Raw genomic sequence first — 18521 nt, forward strand, 5'->3', positions numbered from 1 at the left:
GGAGCCGACCCCACACCCCCTCAGCTGGAGATTCTGATCTTAAAACAGGTGTAATAGCAGCACCTGGTCTCTTGCAGGACTGGCCCAGAGTAACCCCATGTTACTGCCAATTAAACCAGGCAGGCTGGCTGAGTGCAAGTGCCACCCACCTGGGAATCTGAGAGCCATGCCCTCCGGGCCCAGACCACAGGACTGCCCCAGTGGGAGCTCAGAAGACTGTGGATTTTCCCACCATCTCCCTGGGGCCGACTGAGGGTCAGCCTTGGCCCTGGCCTAGCCTTGCCACGGCTCAGTGATGAGAGATTTGTGCTCCAGTCAATTGGACCAAAAGCTAGCTCGCTGCAAGGGGTTCTTCCCACCCCTTGTTTGGGTCTGGGAGTTGGGGGAGAGTGGCAGATCTGCTGGGCCCATGTTTCCCTCTGATGTGGAAGGAGGCAGGAGGGGAGCCCAGCTCTGGGCCAGTGGGCTAATGGGGACTGAGAGGCGAGAGCCCCAGGAAAAAATGTGGCAGAGACACCCCACCTGGGAAGGTACCCAAAATAATGCGGCTTGGGGTGGGGGTGTGTGGCTTCTGCCACTTGTGAGCGCTGCCATCCAGTGGCTGGGGCACCTTCCTTCATCTGGTGGTGCCAGGGGAGTTGAGTCAGCATCTTCTTTGTGTGTGTGTGTGTCTTTTTAGGGCCGCACCCACGGCATATGGAGGTTCCCAGGCTAGGGGTCAAATTGGAGCTATAGCCGCCGGCCTACACCACAGCCACAGCAATGCTGGATCCAAGCTGAGTCTGCAACCTATACCACAGCTCACAGTAATGCTGGATCCTTAACCCGCTGAGTGAGGCCAGGGATTGAACCTGCGTCCTCATGGATACTAATCAGATTAGTTTCCCCTGAGCCATGACAGGAACTCTGGAGTTGAGTCAGTACCCAGTCAGTATGGAAACAGCTGGGAAGGGACCAGGAGGCCTGGTGCCCCCTGCAGGGCTGCAGGTGGGAGAGGGTGGTTCCCAGTTGGCCCCCTGGGTGGTGTCCCCATAGGGGGCAGCAGTCCTGGTGGGCCTGGGTTTTTGCCCTTTCTCCTGCTCTTTCCATTCTGGAACCCAGGATCTGAGGGAGCATGTACAGGGAGGATGGGCTATCCAGGAAGCCCATGAAGGCCACCACACTGCTGGTCTTGAGCCTGGTACATGAGGGTGGGCGGGCTTTGTGTGTGCTCGTGTGTGTGTGTGTGTGTGTACCTCCAGAGCTTGAGAGGGTCTGAGGGTGAGAGGCCCAACTTCCTGTCTGCACAGACCCTGGTGGGGAGGAAGCAGGGGATAAGTGGGCAAGGGAGGTGCCCTGGGTTCCTCTGGGGCTGCTGGGGCAGGGGACCTGACTCCAGGGCCTGTTCCACTGGTCCCCCCAGCCACCCCCCATCTCCTTGGTGAGGACCTGGTCGTGCACCTCCCAAGGCGCATGCAGTACCCTCATCTCCCCTTCCCCAGGGACCCCCCCAGTGCCTGCTTGGTCGCACCTTCTCCATGTCTAGAACCTTGTCTTGCATCTCCCGCAGGGCCCCCAGAGTCTCTGTCTCCCGCAGCCGCGACTGCTCCAGCTCAGTCTCTAGGTGGGCCACAAAATCCTCAGTGAGGCGAGGGTTATCCTGGGGGCAGACAAAGGGCTGTGTTAGACCCCAGGTTGTGGCTGCAGGGGGTCAGCCTTTCAGCTAGCAGGCTGCAGGCTATGCGCCCAGGCCTTGCCCCAGCCCCTCCCCCTCCAGAGCCAGGAGGGGGGCTCAGGAGGATAAACCCTGGATCCCCTTCCTGTGCTTCTGCCCTCGAGGAGAAGCTGAATGCTATGGGGGCTCTAATGTTCTGTCTAGGGGTCCCGGGAACACTACACAGAGGTGACCTTCCATGGCCTTAGATGTCCCCTGAGGCACACCAAGGACAGCTTCCCAGGATCGTTAGGGTAAGGGTGGAGGATGAGTTCTCCAGAGGCCCCTTCCTGCTATGTGCCCCAGCCACCGCCTCCCTAGCTGCCACCCCGTTCCCCACTGGCTTCCTGCTGAGGTGCCCAGATCTGCTCGCTGCCCTTGACCACTGTGGGTCTCTGAGACCCATAGGTGCCCATGGCTCTGTCTTGGCCCAGATGGGCTCTGAGCCCCATACCAAGCTCTGCCAGGCTGTCCTCCCCTAGGGGCCTCTGAAGATGGTGCTCAAGGGCCTCAGTGGGGTCTATCACCCCACCTCCCTCTGCCTGCAGCACCTCACCCATCTCTGCATCAGGATCTAAAGGCTGGAGCTCAGAGGTGGATGTTCCTCTGACTGGCCTGAAAGGGGGCATCATGTCATGTGTGGGATTAGCTTTCCCAGTGGCTTTGCTGCTTCAGAGCCAGGTGGGGCTACAGCCACGTGAAGTTGAAGGGCAAGGGGTGGATGCAAGTGAGAAAGTTCCTCCACCTCTCTGTCCCCAGGAGTAAAGAATCAACTTGCATCCATCAGCCCAGGTCTCCAGGCCTGGTTGAGGGGGCCCGCTTCAGTGAATGACACTTCTTTCTCTCTACTCACTGTTTTTCTTCTCTTTTCTTTCCTTTCCTTTCTTTCTTTCTTTCTTTCTTTCTTTTTTTTTTTCTGCACTAACAGCATGTGGAAGTTCCCAGGCCAGGGATAGAACCTGAGCCCCAACAGTGACAATGACATCTCCTTAACCACTAGATCACCAGGGAACTCTTCACCCACAGTTTCTTGAGCATCCTGTGGTTTCTTCAAATCAGGGACCCCCAGCTCACTGCCAGGCCCTTCCAGGTTCAGCCCTGGATTGCAGGGAGCCAGGGGAGCCTGCAGCACTCTTCCCTGGCCCTCCAGGGTGTGTTCTTGGGCATGTGTGCTGAATTCGGAGGCTGCAGCTGCTGCTGGGTTGTCACTTAAGGAAGGCAACCTGCTGGGTGCAGCTGAAGGAAAGTTCTAAAAGCCCTCTTTGGGACAAGTGGACTCTGCAGAACCGAGTCCCGGATCCTCCCACCATCCATCTGGAGTGCATGATCCCACCACAGACTTGGGCTGCCCCCTCCCCCCCATCCCATCAGCTCAGAGTGGTTGGCACAGACCAGACCCTCTTCCAGGGGCAAAGTACTGGGCCCTGGAGGAGGGAGGCCCCTCCCTTGTCTCAGCTCCTACCCTGCAAGGTGGCCCCCCGCTGGGGAGACCCTGAAACTGAGTGTCTCTAAAACTGAGTTTCAGAGTTCCCCTTGTGGCTCAGTGGTTAACGAACCCGACTAGTATCCATGAAGATGAGGGTTCGATCTCTGGCCTCGTTCAGTGGGTTAAAGATCTGGCATTGCTATGAGCTTTGGTGTAGGTTGCAGACGTGGCTTGGATCTTGGCATTGCTGTGGCTGTGGTGTTAGCCTGCAGCTGTAGCTCCGATTTGACCCCTAGCCTGGTAACCTCCATATGCTGTGGGTGCGGCCCTAAAAAGACAAAGAAAAAAACCCGAGTTTCCCCGCTAAGGTCATGATTACTCTCTCTGCTTGGAACTTTATCATCTTTCTTTTCCCCTCCCCTTCCCCCTCAGGATTAGGAATTTCAAAGAAAAGGGGGGAGATCGAAACAGGACCCTGGTGGGCCTTTTCAGGTAAAAAGGCCCTTCTGCATCCCCCATTTCTTGTTGGGAGGAAAAAGGCTTCAGTTTCCTAGGCCTTCCCTGAGTTCCAAAGAGCAGGTTCAAGCAGACAATGACTAGGGACTAGGCCTCCTAGTTCCTCTTGAGGGATAACAGGTAACAATCTGAAGCATATCTCTGAGTTTTTCTGCAGAATCTAAGACCCCCGCCCAGGGGGAGGAGGTGACTCCATGCTGACCACAAGCGTGTAGACCCCAGACTGGTTGGAACCCAAAGGCTGCTGATTGAGGTTCCCAAAACAGCACCCAGTTACCTGCCCACCAGCAACCAGAGGAAGGTCCACCAGCTGATCATACATCCGAGGACCCTCTCCTCCAACACTGGCTTTAAAAACCTTTCCCTAAAAGCCATCAGGGAGTTCACCTTGTGGCTCAGCGGTAACGAACCCAACTGGTATCCATGAGGACGGGGGTCCAATCCCTGGCCTGACTTAGTGGGTTACTGGATCTGGCATTGCTGTGAGCTGTGGTGAAGGTCACACATGCAGCTTGGATCCTGCCTTGCTGTGGCTGTGGTGTAGGCCAGCAGCTGTATCATTCGAGCCCTAGCCTGGGAACTTCCATATGCTGCAGGTGCAGCTCTAAAAAGCAAGAAAAAAAAAAAAAAAAAAAAAGCCATTAGAGAGTTGGGATTTCTTGAAGCTGCCTGGTTTCCTTGTTTGGCCCTGCAATAGATGTGGTACCTTTCTTCACTACCACCTGGTATGTCTCTAGACTGGCTTTGCTGCATGTCAAGTGAGCAAACCCGGATTTGATAAGAGCCCTTCAGAGCCTAGGAGACACCAGGGCTCCCCAGAGGAATCATAGCCTCATCGGTGGAGGGAGGGGTCCCTGCTGAGACAGCTGGTCCCCTGGAACCCTCGTGCTGAGGTCAGGGGCCAGAAAGGAACAGGAGGGCCAGGGCCAAGGCTGGGCTGTTTTGGAGCCAGCTGCTCCAGAGCCCTGGGGCAGCCGGGCCTGGGGTGTGGCCTTGCACTGGTGGCCCCGCCCACCCGGCCTGGTACCTGCTGCTCCTGCAGCTGCCGGATGGTGCTCTGGGCCTTCTGCAGGTCCTCAGCTGCTGAGCTGCACTGCTGCCGCACCACTGCCAGCTCCCGCTTGATGACGTAGTTCTCCTCGGCCTCCTGCGCTCGTGTCACCTGCCCCTGAGCACAGCGAGGACAGGGTACCGTGACCCTCTGTTCACATCCCAGGCTCTGCCTTGGGCCCACCTCAGGGGAGGCCCAGAGAGGGTGGGGGCGGGGCCGGAGGAAAAGGGATGAGGCCTCCCACACTCAGAGCCTGGGATGGGGCGCCCCACAGGGCCTGGGGACATGGCAGGGGTTGGGGGCTGGGGGGAAAGTAGGATCAGGACACTGGGAACAAGAACCTGGAGGGACAGACCCACCCAGGGCCCAAGCTCTGGCCCTTAGCCTCTGTCCCACGTGAGCAGAAACAAGGTGGATGGCATGGTGGAGGCCAGGCTCTGCTAGTGACCATGGGGATCTGGGGGCAGCCAAAGGCCCAGAGGCTCAGGGCTGGCTCCTTCAGGCCAGGCTGGGAGGTGGGATACCCTCTCCCAGGGTCTCCTCCTGTCCTAGACCCTGGGACTTCCATCTGCCCGAGCCCAAGACACCCCAACCTCATTCCCTCACCCAACCCAATTTAGGCCCCCCATTCCAGGGTCGGAGCCACCAAGCGGTGGGCAGAAGCTTCCAGATAAAGCCATTCAAGATGAGGCAGCAGCAGAAGCAGGTGAGTGAGAAAAGATGGCAGGCCTTGCAGGTAGGAGCAGAGAAGAGCGGGAGGGGCCAGAGGGTGTGTGTGTGTGTGTGTGTGTGTGTGTGTGTGTGTGTGTGTGTGTATGTTGGAGAGGCTCAGCCATGCACACACCAGGGCCTGTTGCGGATGCACCCTCAGGGTTCCCTGAGCCCTCCTGGGTCCCCACTTTTGTCCCCATCTGTGTTCCCCTGGAGGAAGGAAACCTGTGCACGTGCGTGTGCGTACTCTCACAGAGGCTCCCACACGCACGCCCCCTCCCACAGAAGGATGCCTCTGTCTCCCAAGAAGCGGTCCCCAGCCGCCCCCATGCGCAGCGCCAGGCCTCCCTCACCCCCGGGATGGCAGCGGCCAGGGAAGAGGCGGCCTGGAGGTCAGTCGTGTGCAGGGACCGGGAGGAAGTGGAAGAGGGAGACGAAAAGCTACAGTACCTGGATTAACCTATCAGCCAGAGCAGCGCTCTCCTACCCGGTGGAGGGGTTCCGAGCGACAGGGGGAGGAGGCAGAGCAGAAGGCGCGGGGACAGGAGAGGGGGAGAGACAGACAAGAACCACTTGTCACTAACGCAGTGGACTATCTCTAGAAGCAGGGAGAGAGGAGTGAGACCGGAGAACCAGAGAACCAGCAGGAGAGGACCTGGAGGAAGACCAAAGCCAGAGCCAGCTCCGTCCTGGAGAGGGGTCCATGTGCCAGTGGGGAGGGCCACCCGCCGGGGACCCCCTGCGTGTGAGGAGGTGCGACCTGGGAGAGGTGGGGGAGGGAAGCACTGGGCCTGGGCTTCGTTTTTATTTTATTATTTCGTTTTATTTTTTTTTTGTCTTTTTTTTTTGCTATTTCTTCGGGCCGCTCCCGCGGCATATGGAGGTTCCCAGGCTAGGGGTTGAATCGGAGCTGTAGCCACTGGCCTACGCCAGAGCCACAGCAACGTGGGATCCGAGCCGCGTCTGCAACCTACACCACAGTTCACGGCAACGCCAGATCTTAACCCACCGAGCAAGGGCAGGGACCGAACCCGCAACCTCATGGTTCCTAGTCGGATTCGTTAACCACTGCACCACAACGGGAACTCCATGGGCTTCGTTTTAATTTGGGGGCAGAACAAGAATCAAGGCTTTGGGTCAAGGGCAACAAATTCCAGCTATTCCCTGTGGTCAGTGGAGGGTCAAGGGAGACGGAAGGGAGCTGAAAGTAGAGGACCCACAGCTCTACTCCCATCTTTTGTGTGTGTGTGTGTGTGTGTGTGTGTGTGTGTGTGTCTTTTTAGGGCTGCACCTGCAGCATATGGAGGTTCCCAGGCTAGGGGTCAAATCAGAGCTACAGCTGCTGGTCTACACCACAGCTACAGCAATATGGGATCTGAGCCATGTCTGTGACCTACACCACAGGTCATGGCAACGCTGGATCCTTAACCCACTGAGCGAGGCCAGGGATTGAACCCGCAACCTCATGGTTCCTAGTCAGATTCATTTCCGCTGTCCCATGATGGAAACTCCTCTACTCCCATCTTTAAAAACAGGTTAGGGGCAGGGTCAATGTTATGGCACCCCCTCCATGGTGCAAAGCCGCCCCCTCCTCCTCCACCTGTCTCCTTTCTTTAGAAAGTGAGACTTCCCCCTTTTTTTTCTTTTCCTTTTTAAGCCCTTACTGGTGGCATATGGAGGTTTCCAGGCGAGGGATCAAATCAGAGCTGTAACTGCCAGCCTACACCACAGCCACAGCAACAATGGATCCGAGCCACATCTGTGACCTACACCACTTGCTCGCAGCAACGCCGGATGCCTGACCCAATGTGTGAGGCCAGGGATCAAACCCTCATCCTCCTGGGTACGTATTCATTTCCACTGCATCACAAGGGGAACTCTGAAAGTGAGATTTCTGAATTATATAGTGGGGTAGTTTCAGGGTATCCTGGTCAGAGCAGCCCACACCCAGGCAGCCTGGGAGGGCACAGGACACAAACGGATTTCAGGTTTGCAGTTAATGGGGTTATAACCCCTCCTCAAGCAAAGTTTCCCCATGGCCCCCAATTTATAGCCCAGCTCTCAGCAGGGCCTGTGGAGAGGTCCCAGGGGATTTATTCTATGCTCCTCAGAGCCCACCAGTTCAGGATGGGGCCTGCTCCTGAGGCAGGAGGCTGGCTGGCCCTCTGGCTGCTGGGTCCCCACTTGGGGCTTGGAAGGTTCAGTGCCACAGACTGGTGGTCACATCCCTCACCTTCTCCAGGGTCTCAATCCGTTGCTTCAGGAGCCGGTTCTCTGTGCGAAGCCTCTATTGGGAGGAGAGGGGAGAGCACATCAGAGTCCGCTTCCGGCTCCTGTGCACACGGGGATCTGTCCCCTCAGGGCCAGGCAGCCTCCAGGCCAGACAGCGCCAGAATCTAACATCTGGGTCAGTGATTCCAGAAAACGGTCAGGCCAATTCCTGTTCAGGCACACCATAGATCCTTAACCCACTGAGCCTGGCTGGGGATCAAACCCGTGCTGCCACAAAGACAACACCGGATCCTTAACCTGCTGTGCCACAGTGGAAACTCACACACACACACACACACACACACACACACACACACACAGGTTTTATATATATATATAAAACAGACCTCGGTTCAATAAAAATAACATGATCATTTTCATGGATATACACTGCGTGTGTACAGGGGGTGGTCCGTCAGCACTCATGCCTGCCCCCCAACCCCCCCACCCCGTTTCTATCCCACGCTTGGGCCTGTCAAGAACCAACATGATACCTCGGATGGGGCAAAGGGCTCCGTGTTTGGGGGGCAGCTGCTAGAAGGTGGTCCCTGCCCTTCACTGCTTGGCTTTGAGCCCCAGGGTCACATTCTCAGAGGATAAACTCCTCTCAGAGTTTGGGTCCGGGGAAGGGGTTGTGCTGAACACACTTGCTTCCCTCAGCTCCACGACTACATTTCCACAACCCACTGAGAGCCAGGTTGTCCCCAGCAGTTGTCGTTTCCCCCCCCCCACCAGCCATGCTGGAGTTCTGGAGATGGGCTCCCTTGCTTCCATCTTCCATCCTGCCCTGGGTGTTTTGGGTTGGATATTTGTGGTTTTAGGTTCCCCCACAGCCTTTTGGGAAGCAGGGGTTTACACATGCCTTGCATGTAGTTTCTACATATGGACCCCGTAAACAATAGGTGCAGAAATAGTTTCGATCAGCAGATTGGTGAGGGTTCTGCTTCCCTGAGGATCACACAGAACACTGCCTGGTTTCTTCCAGGGAGAAGAAGGTGCTAGAAACACCCAGGACACTCCCAGGAAGTACAGTGGTCAGAGAATCAGAGACTTGATTGATGGTCACTGACTCATGTCACGGGAGGGGAAACAGTGGGAGGCAGGCAGTATCTTGCCTGAGCCTCCCAGCTCACCAGGGTCAGAGCTGTTTCAGGCATGGGTCTCTGTCCCTCTTAGGGATCCAGAACTGGAGTCCTGACCCCTGACTCCTGGCTTGCCCTGCCCCTTTTCTGGCCTCAATGCATTGACACATGAGCTCAGCCATCCTTGGAGGAGATGGATGTGCTGACCAACAACTGGCCTCTCTCCTCTTCCTCCAAACCAGAGAATGAACAAGGACTACGAGGGTGGGGGTGGGGGGTGGGGCTATATACTAATTGCACTATTTAAAAACATGGTTTTTTTTTGTCTTTTTAGGGCCACACCCATGGCATGTGGAAGTTCCCGGGCTAGGGGTCAAATCGGAGCAGCAGCTGCCAGCCTACGCCACAGCCACAGCAATGAAGGATCTGAGCCTCATCTCTGACCTACGTCCCAGCTTACAGCAACCATGGGTCCTTAACTCACTAAGTGAGGCCAAGGATCAAACCCACATCCTCATGGATCTCAGTTGAGTTCTTAACTGAGCCACAATAGGAACTCCTCTTTTCTTTATTCTTGATGCATTGACATCCCGTGGGCTTGCTAATCCTAGAGAGACTGCCCCTCCGAGGACTAGCTAATTCCTAGGGATAGTAAGCAACTGCTTGCGAGCTTGCCTTCCACGTGCAAACCTGCCAATCCAGAACCCACACCCCCATCTACCTCCCTTATCCAGCTCTTACACACCAAGCCAATATTTCCACCCCCACCTCAATTGTCCCAGGACAACTACGGAACATTCCTATAGCCCAGAGCCCCTGAAATTATTCAAATTAGCCAATCCTCAATTTGCTCAAACTTGTCTACCCTGCCTCATCCACCTCTTCCTGTGGAAACCACAAGGGCTCTGGCCCATGCTCTCTCTTTGCTCTTTCTGCCCCCTGACACCCCCCTGGTGCTTCTCCGTGTGGCCCTGAGCCCTCCTCTTGGGAAGTGTGAGTAATAAACTCTTATTTTAGAGGCAGTTGTCTCTGTGTCCCTCACCTTATCATACCTGACTAAAACAAATCCTGGGTACATTTTAAAGCAGGTGAAAGGGAAAGGGGCAGGGTCAAGGGCAAAGGCAGCTGCCTTGCCCTTGGAGCCCTCAGGTGCCTCTGGTGAGAAATTTCCAGGCTAGGCATGTGCTCTAAGGTCTGCTGCGTCCCTGCCCACTGCTGAGCCCTCATGGTCACCATGTGACAGCAGGCCCTTGACTGTGCATGAGCAAGACACACATATGTGTTTAGACTGGTGCATCAGTAAAGCTGTCATTCCTGAGAAAGGGAGATGTTTAAACATTCAGGACACAAAAACTATTTCTCAAAAACCTGCAAACAGGGCCAGGTCACAGATACCCTCTCTTCCCACTCAGGTATGGGCAGCAGGTGACCTGGATTCAAATGTAGGTTGTGGCTCTGCCTTTCTAGAGGAGATAGGGATGATGATGGTGGTGGTGGTTAATAATAATAACAGTTTGAAGGGAGAGCAAGTATCATCCCCGTTTTGTAGAAGTGGACACTGAGGCTCAGAGGGGTGAATCCACCCTCCTAGTGGGTCAGACAGCCAGTCCGGAGAGAGCTGGGATTTGAACTCTGGTGCATGGGACTCCAGTCCCAGAACCTGTGGGACTCTGCCCTTGAAGAGGACACAACCAGGCTGTGCTGGGGTTTGTGTTTGTGTCTGTCCGCTCACCCCCACCGGGACCAGGGGACCTCAGTCTCTGCCGGGACTCTGGCACACAGCAGGTGCTCGGTAAATGCATGTTGAGTGAATAATCAAAATCACATCTGGAGGAATGAAAGCAGAGGGAACGAGATGAGGGAAGTCTGGAATCAAAGGCTTTGTACGCTCCAGAAACCCTTTATGAGAAATATACATTTGGTCTTTGTGCCTGTTTGTCCTGGCATCGATCTCCTAAAACCCTGCAAACTGCTTAGGGGAATAAAGTGCCTTTTTATTTTAGGGCCACACCTGCAGCATATGTCAGTTCCCAGGCTAGGGGTTGAATTGGAGCTGTAGCTGTTAGCCTATGCCACAGCCACAGCAATGCCAGATCTGAAACACACCTGCGACCTACGCCACAACTCACAGCAACATGGGATCCTTAACCCACTGAGCGAGGCCAGGGAATGAACCCACATCCTCATGGATACTAGTTAGGTTTGTTAACTGCTGAGCCATGACGGGAACTCCTCAAGTGTCTTTTTTTATGTCTATGAGGTGACTTTTGGAAAAGGCCCAGGTCACCTAAGGATGGGGTTGGTCCAGGGATCTAATCACTTGATGAGAGGGCAGGTGGGTGGAACGACCACCCCTCAGAGCTAAGGAAAGTGTGGGGCATGGCCTGTGTTTAGCAGGGCTTCCCTCTAGCTGAGGGGGCTGCTGAGGGCATCCCATCCCCACCCCAAGCCCAATGGTTGACTCACTTTGATCTCGATCTGCTCCTCCATCTCCTTGCTCTTCATGGCTGCATATTCCTTCTCCAGCCTGCAGGTGGGAGGGGCAACATGCTCACTGTCCCACCCTGGGGGGCCCCCTTTCTGCCAGCACCCTGGCCACCCAGTACTGACCTCTTCATCTTCTTGGGGTTGTACTTGACCTGGTAAGCCTTGAGGATCAGCTTGTCTGGGCAGCTGTCAAACTGATGGGGGATCACCCTCTGGAAGTACTGTGAGGACACGGCTGGTCACGGACACATGGGCTCTGACAGCCTGGGGCCACCCAAGCCCCTTCTGGGTCCTGCTTCCCTGGAGGGGCCTGGGTGCACCAGGAGGGACAGCCAGAGCCGACCTGCCTGGGGCTTCGCCATGGCCCAAGGGCAGGGCTTAGTCTCTTATGGGCGCTCTGTTGGGGTGTGTGGAGCAAGTGAGTGAGGGTGAGAAGCAGGAATGGTGAGAAGGAGCTGCCTGCAGCCAGGACTTCCATCTGCAGGGGAAAAGTGAGCTCTGGGAGCTCTGAGGGCAAAGGCCCAGGATGGGGTGGGGCTGGAGCCTCAGCACAGGGGACCTTCCCAGAGGAAGTGGGTGACATGCTACTGCCCAAGGGTAGTGAAATAGTTGAAGGGTGGGGAGGAAGCCGGACAGAAAACCCCTCAGTGGTCTGCCTGCTCGCCTGGAACCCCTGGAGCCTCAGCAAAGAGTTAAGTGCAAGCTGCCGGTGGACACAGCTTGCTGCAGTTCGGGGCCAGGCTGGCTCCCGCTTCCCAGCCCAGCTGGCCCCCTCTGGCAGCTGTGGACAATGGATGCCCGTGTTTGCGGACACAACCGTGGCCTTTGTGCATTCTTCCCTGAAGCACCAGCTGGAGGACGCTAGGAGGGGGCGGGGGCCTGCATGATGGAGACACAGCAGGGAGAAGCAGGCGGGGCAGCTGGGGCAGGCCGGGGCGGGGCAGGGTGAGAGCCTGCCCAGACCCCTCCTGTGCCTCACCTGGCCTGGTTAGTGGGGCCGAAACCACACCCAAGGCCTCATGGTTTGGTAGGACTACTATCTGCCGCATTAGGCTCTGGGGATCCTGGAGCTGGGGGCAGGAAGGGAGGGACTCCCAGGGTATGGCCTAGGCCTAGGCCTTCTTCTCTCCTGCTGCTGTACTGCTGGCTCTGGACTGTGTCAGGCAGAGTGCCTCAGGGCCCACCCTAGTCCTTCATGGAGACTTCGGGGGGCAGAGATGATAGGAAAGGATCAGGGTGCTCAGGAACTCCAGGGCTTCCCCATCTCTCAGGAGACCTCCACCGGCCCAGGTGCCCACCCACCCCGGTCCTCCTGGCCCACCTGGGACATCCCCTCCATGTCCAGCTGCATCAGCTCGGTCTGGTTCACCTGGAGCAGGGCGAGGCCCACCCGGAACACGATCTCCAGGCCCTGCAAAGGTGGCGGCGGCAGTGCATCTCTCATCCTGCTCTCCTGGGGTGCTCTCTGACCCCTCCCTGAACCCCAGCCCTTCCTCGGACTGGGCCCTGTTGGGAATTGTTTCCAGCGGGGCCATGAATCACTCCATCCAGAGTGGCCAGGAGAGGAAGCGGTGTGTGGTCCTCACCTCGTACATGAAGATGTCAAAGACACGGGTGGCCACAGGCAGCGGGAATGTGGTCAGGAAGAGCGTAAGGAACCAGGACGAGGCGTACATGGACGTGTGGAAGCTCTGGGAGCGGAAGTGGGTGTTCAGGTCCGGGAGCTGCTCCTGGGGTGGGGGAGGGGGCCACGCGCGGTGAGCAAGGTGCTGGGTACTGCTGTCTGTGCCTGCAGGCTCCCTCCACCCAGTGCCTGCACCTCCAGGGAGCCTTTTCTGGGCTCTGTGTCTGGGTGGGGTGGAAGCACCCCAGAGCTCTAAGTGGTACGAGGCAGGGACATGGGCAGAAGGAATAGCAGCTTGCAGGGCTGGGCGTGCACCCTGGGTGCCAGCCCAGCTGCTCATGGGATCCTCCTCACTGACCTGAGGGAGAGCTCCTGAGGCTCAGGGGGCTGACTGAACTCCCCAAGATCACCCAGGGGGCGGGAGGGGTGATGTGGTGTAAGCCCATGACGGCTCACCCTGTATCTCGTCACTTGCCATGCCGTGCCACCCCCATTATCTGCCCCCTCACCCCCCATGCTTTGTGTTTCATGTCCAGCAGTACTCCAAGGATGCCTGTCTGATTGGCTTGAACTTCAGATTGCTGGGAAGTGACAGAAACTGGGGAGACTGAGGCTGGAGAAAGTGTGGGGACTTCCTGGAGGTCCTTCCCTTGGGGAATAGATCCTCGGGGGCAGTCTCCCGCCTGCCCTGGGCTTCCTCCCAGACTCAGGGGCTCTCTGGTGATGGTCAGCTATTTCGCCATGATCCCACCCAGCCTGGGGTGGGATGGCTCCTTCTCGGAGGGCCTGGGCCCCCTGCTGCTGGCACTACCAGTCCCCTCCTTGTCCTCCAGGCCCAAGGAGGTGGCTCACACAACCAGGCACAACCTGTCACCTGTGGCGCAGAGTGCAGGGCTCCACCTGTGACTGGCTTCTAGAGCAGGCTTGAGTGTGTGTGTGTGTATGTATACACACCGCTCTGCCAGCCAGGAGCGGGGCCCTGCGGGGGCTGCTATCTATAAACGGAGGCGGCTTCAGCTCTCCAGTAATCAGCTCAGGCAGGCAGACAACACTTTCCCTCCTTCCGCCACCACAGGGAGGGGTTGTGGGTGTGTCTGAGAGCTCTGAGAGTTTGGAGCTCGACCCTGACCCCACTGCAAGGGGATCCCCGCTCCTTCCGCCCCGTCACTCAAAGCATCCTTCAGGGCTTCAGGGCAGTGCTCCACGGTCCCTTGGGGAGTAGAGTCCCTTGCTGAGCTGGAACATCTGCATGTGATTTCTCAGGCCTGGAATTTTCAGTCACTCACAGGGGTGGTTGAGCACCCATGGGTGAGGGCTAGCATAGAGGACTGGGTGGGGGCCGCCCTCAGCCTGCTTACCTGCAGCATGTACTCGAACTGGTAGATGCAGAGCCCCAGCTCGGCCATACTGGGCTTGAAGAGCTCCCGCAGGCGGTACTCCTGCATCAGCCGCACGAACACACAGAAGGCCTCCTCCTCGGGCATCTGGGGGGTGGGGTGGGGGTGGGCGGGGGTTGTGAGTGGGGGTGGGGTGGGAGGGGGCGCCCGCTGTTCCTCTGTTTCTGCTCCATTTACTTTTACTGAACTTGGACAGGGCCGGGCTGCCTGGACCCTTCCAGCAAACCTCGGGTAAATATCCTCACCCTGTCTCACTGAGGGGAAAACTCCTGAGGCTGAAGTCACCTGTTGAAGGCCGCCTGGCAGGGAACAGCAGTGCTGGGACTTGACCCCCAGGTCTGGCAGCCTCCAGAGCCCGTGGTGGAGACATCTTCTGGTCCACTCCCAGCTGTCTCCGTTCTCCCCTTCCTAAGTGTGCTGGGTTCTCTGGAGGAAACTCCCAGCCTCGTAAACACCACACTGGCTGACCTATGCCCCCCGCCAGAGGGGGAGCCTGCTCCTTGAGTGCAGGACAGGACAATGGATGGGTCGGGCAGCCAGCCCTCTGTGCTCACCCCCTGGGAGCTTGGCTGAGAGACTGTCAGAGGTCATTGGAGGATGGAGAGGGAGGCTCTGACCCTAGCAGGACCCAGATGGAGGGAACCCTCTGCTTTTGTCCACCTCCCGGGGGCAGAGAGAGCCAGGGTGGGCTGGCCCCAGGCCCCCTACCTGCATGAGGAGCAGGCCCACGATGAAGGCGCTGCCCTGGCAGTAGCCCACCTCGCGGTCCACCAGGGAGTAGGCCTGCAAAGGAACACACACGAGTTTGGGCAGAGTCTCACTGTGGGATCTGTGCTTCTCTGCGCCGGGTGGGGGGCCTCACCTTCATGACGTTGAAGAGGACCTCCTGGCCCAGGCTGTCCTGGCCTTTGAAGAACTCGTGCTCCGGGTAGGTGCGGGCGATGTCCCTGCGGATCAGCTTCTCGCAGGGCGAGGACATCTTGAGCAGCTCTGAGTACTGGTTCTTGACTGGCATGTCCGTGGCGCTGCACAGGAGCTGCCACACAATGGCCCGGAAGTGGTGCGGGATGCCCTTGCGGATCAGCTCCTGGCAACAGGGTTGTGTAGGGGAGAAGCAGGAGGCCAGGCTGGACTCAGTCCCAGCACAGCTTCCCCCCTGGGCCACCCAGCCTGGACTCAGAGATCAGGCTTGCCTGTGGCCCAGAGCATGGCCAAGCCACTGCACCACACCCAGCATCCATGCTGCTGAATGTGCTGCCCCAGCCTGTTGCGGAACAGGGTGGGTGGGAAGCAGCCGAGTGGCTGGGATGCCAGCCCCTCCCTACACTCCCTCCTTCCCACTGCTCCCGCTGCCCCATGGCTCATGCTGGGCCCTGGGCAGACCCTGCCCACCCAGCCCAGCCTTGCTGTCCCGCCACCTTGAGCAGCTTCTCCTTCCTGCGCCGCCATTCCTCCCACTCGTTAGCGATCCGGCCCCACAGGATCCACGTGTCCTCCTCCAAGTGGCTCAGGTTGGAGGAGGCCGAGGAGCTGGACACCAGCGAGGAGCCACTATTCCGCCGGGAGCCATTCATGGAGCGCATGGACTTGGAGTCGGCTTCCAGGAGCCTGGGCAGGGAGGGCCAGTGGAGGTGGGCTGGGCTGAAGGCGCTTCTTGCCCTGGCCCCTCCTGCCCAGGGTCCCAGAGGACACCAGGGATTGGGTCTTAGTTGTTCTTCCTGCATGGCACTTGCAGAGTGACCTTGGCCAGTGCTCTAACCTCTCTGAGCCCTGGTCCTGCTCCCTGGGCCCCTGGAGAGGCTGCCATCGACATGTCGCATCCTGTGCCCAGCCCTGGGCTGAGAAACTTGGGGTCTCCTACCAACTGTATGAGGCAGATTTTGTTAAGATTTATTAAGATTTACAGACAAGGTGCACAGAGAGCAAGCTGCTGGCTGGGGGCACCCAGCTAGCAAGGGGATGTATTAACAACCTGTTTCTGATACTTTGACCTCTGGGGCCTCCCTGACCCCAGAGGGATGAGCCCTCTCAGGTCTAGCAGATTCCCAGAGACAGTCAGGGCCTTGCCTGCCAGGGTGCCTTTCATATGCAAACCAACCAATCCAGAACCCACTGTTATCAGGCTCTTGCACTCTGGGCCACTATCCCTCTGTCCTAATCACCCTGGGGTGGGGTACTAGCCCCTGTGCCCTCAGCTTGTTCAAGTTATGCAAACTAGCCAGTCCCTAACCCTGTTTACATGGCCTCACCATTCTTTCTGGCAGAAACCACAATAATGGCTTGTGTACACATTTTTCTCACTCCTTTTGCCTCTTGACTGGCCCTGGTGCTTCCCCATGTGGCCCGGAATGGCCCAGCATGGAGTGTTACACCCCCCTCCCCCACTTAGGATCTGTGAGTAACAAACTGTCTTTTCTTTTCCTTAGAAAAATTTTTTCTTTCTAGGGCTGCACCTGTGGCATATGGAAGTTCCCAGGCTAGGGGTCGAATCACAGCCACAGCTGCCAGCCTACACCACAGCCACAGCAATGCCAGATTCAAACCACAGCTCACGGTAACAAGGGATTCTTAACCCACTGAGTGGGGCCAGGGATTGAAACTGCATCCCATGGACACTAGTCAGCTTTTTAACCTGCTGAGCCACAATGGGAACTTCCTCTTTTTCTCTCTCTTTTTTTTTTTTTTTTTAGTTAAACATTTAAAAAAAATTATTTTTCATAATTTTTTCCACTATGGTTGTTATAGGATATTGAATATAGTTACCTGTGCTCTATAGCTGGTCCCTGTTGTTTATCCATTCTATACGTAATAGTTTGCATCTGATAATCCCAACCCTCCCCACCCCGCCTCCCCCCAGCAACCACAAGTCTATTCTCTGTGTCTGTGAGTCTGACAAACTGTCTTTTCAATGGCAGTCCTCCCCTGACCTGTTGGCCTTGTTATACCTGCATAATCAAACCTACACTTTAAAACAGGGTGCTAGCCAGAGGGAAAGGCCAACTCCAGAGGCTGAGGCTTTACTCTTCCTTCCAGCAAAGGCTAGATAAGCCACGGCCAGATTCACTGGGCTCCCTGATACCTTGGTCTCCTCATATGAATGGGAGAACCATCTGCTGGGAGGAGATGGAAGATATCCTTGTCAAGCCTCTAGTGGGAGCTGTTACTTTGTCCAGGGCCAGGCCTAGCTCTGGGTATGAGGAGGGTACCCAGGGACTTCTATCTGGGGCCCAGGCTGCACCCCCGAGGCCTTTTCCTGTCCCTTAGGTCTCAACTCACCGGTTCTGTTCTTCAAGCTTGGCCAGCAGCTCCAGCTCATCAGGGCTGAGGTTTTCGGAGTCAGAGGTGGGGGAGCAGGTGGGGGCCGACAGGGCCTCCTGGGATGAGGAGTCGGGGCTCAGAGTGGGGCTCGCCATGGTGGGCAGGCTCATCAGCCTCAAGCAGGACCAAGTCACAGCTCTGTCTGGGGGCCAGAGACATGTGTGGTCAGAATTGGCGCATCCTGTCCCGCCAGCTCTAGACCAGAGAGCCTGCTGCTCACCTGGGAACATTTCCTCACCCTAGGCTTCCCCCCTCTGGTGTGTCCACCTGGTCATCCCCCAATCCCCATGCACCTCAGCCTAGCTGATGTCCTTGCCATCTCCTTCCGCTCTGGGTGCTGGCTACTGGGATTCCTGCTTTTGTAGTCTAGATGCCTGGATGGAGACAGGAGAGCCTGAGCTGTCCCGCTCTCCCTGGGCATGAATGCCAAGTCTCAACTTGATGCCCCTGAGTCTCTAGCAGTGCCAAGGGCCAAGGCTCCCCTTTACTCAGGGTCCCTGCTGGGACCTTAGAGGTATGGATACCCCTGCTTTGGTGGCCCTTCCTGATGGCCTTGGTCCCTGTCCCCGGCTGTGGCCTGTCCTGGGAGCCCTGCCTCAGCATCTGACCTTCCCTGTCTCATCACCCAAAGTGGGCTGCTGGCACAGCCAGAAGCAATTATTCTCTACTGTTAATTGTCTGGGGCTGCCAGTGGCCGGAAGACATGACTCCCCTTGGGCTGGGAAGCCAGGGACACGTCAAAGTGCTGGGAATCTGTGCCCTGGTGGCCGCAGAGTGAGAGCCTGGCCTGCTATGTGCCAGGTGGGTGCCTGCCCATCTCTCCTGTTCCTCCTAAGGATGATCTGGGCCCACCCTCCAGGGGGCTTCAGGGATATTGGCCTCTCCCCTCTGCCGCAGGACAAGCAGCTCAGCACCGTGCTGGAAACAAAGCCTCTGGACTCAAAT

At 57.2% G+C, this 18521-nt stretch overlaps 1 protein-coding gene across 10 annotated transcripts in view; it reads right to left on the bottom strand.

Moving 5' to 3' along the window:
• Positions 1–18521, bottom strand: part of EVI5L (ecotropic viral integration site 5 like) — a 33190-nt gene that overhangs the window by 2764 nt on the left and 11905 nt on the right. For 3 of the 10 annotated variants that reach the window (XM_013994704.2, XM_021083902.1, XM_021083901.1), the window contains exons 2-14: positions 17535–17718; positions 15677–15866; positions 15121–15345; positions 14967–15041; positions 14220–14345; positions 12824–12967; positions 12559–12648; positions 11361–11458; positions 11217–11277; positions 7631–7684; positions 5848–5880; positions 4663–4803; positions 1511–1639 (exon numbers count right to left, since the gene is read on the bottom strand). In XM_013994704.2, the coding sequence (XP_013850158.1) occupies positions 1511–1639; positions 4663–4803; positions 5848–5880; positions 7631–7684; positions 11217–11277; positions 11361–11458; positions 12559–12648; positions 12824–12967; positions 14220–14345; positions 14967–15041; positions 15121–15345; positions 15677–15866; positions 17535–17686 (1518 nt within the window). In that variant the 5' untranslated portion in view covers positions 17687–17718. The remainder of the gene's footprint in view (positions 1–1510; positions 1640–4662; positions 4804–5847; positions 5881–7630; positions 7685–11216; positions 11278–11360; positions 11459–12558; positions 12649–12823; positions 12968–14219; positions 14346–14966; positions 15042–15120; positions 15346–15676; positions 15867–17534; positions 17719–18521) is intronic. The other 7 variants (XM_013994706.2, XM_021083903.1, XM_021083907.1 and 4 more) reach the window with 5 other exon arrangements.

Source organism: Sus scrofa, chromosome 2 (assembly GCF_000003025.6).
Source record: "Sus scrofa isolate TJ Tabasco breed Duroc chromosome 2, Sscrofa11.1, whole genome shotgun sequence".
In the NCBI taxonomy this organism is placed as follows: domain Eukaryota; kingdom Metazoa; phylum Chordata; class Mammalia; order Artiodactyla; family Suidae; genus Sus; species Sus scrofa.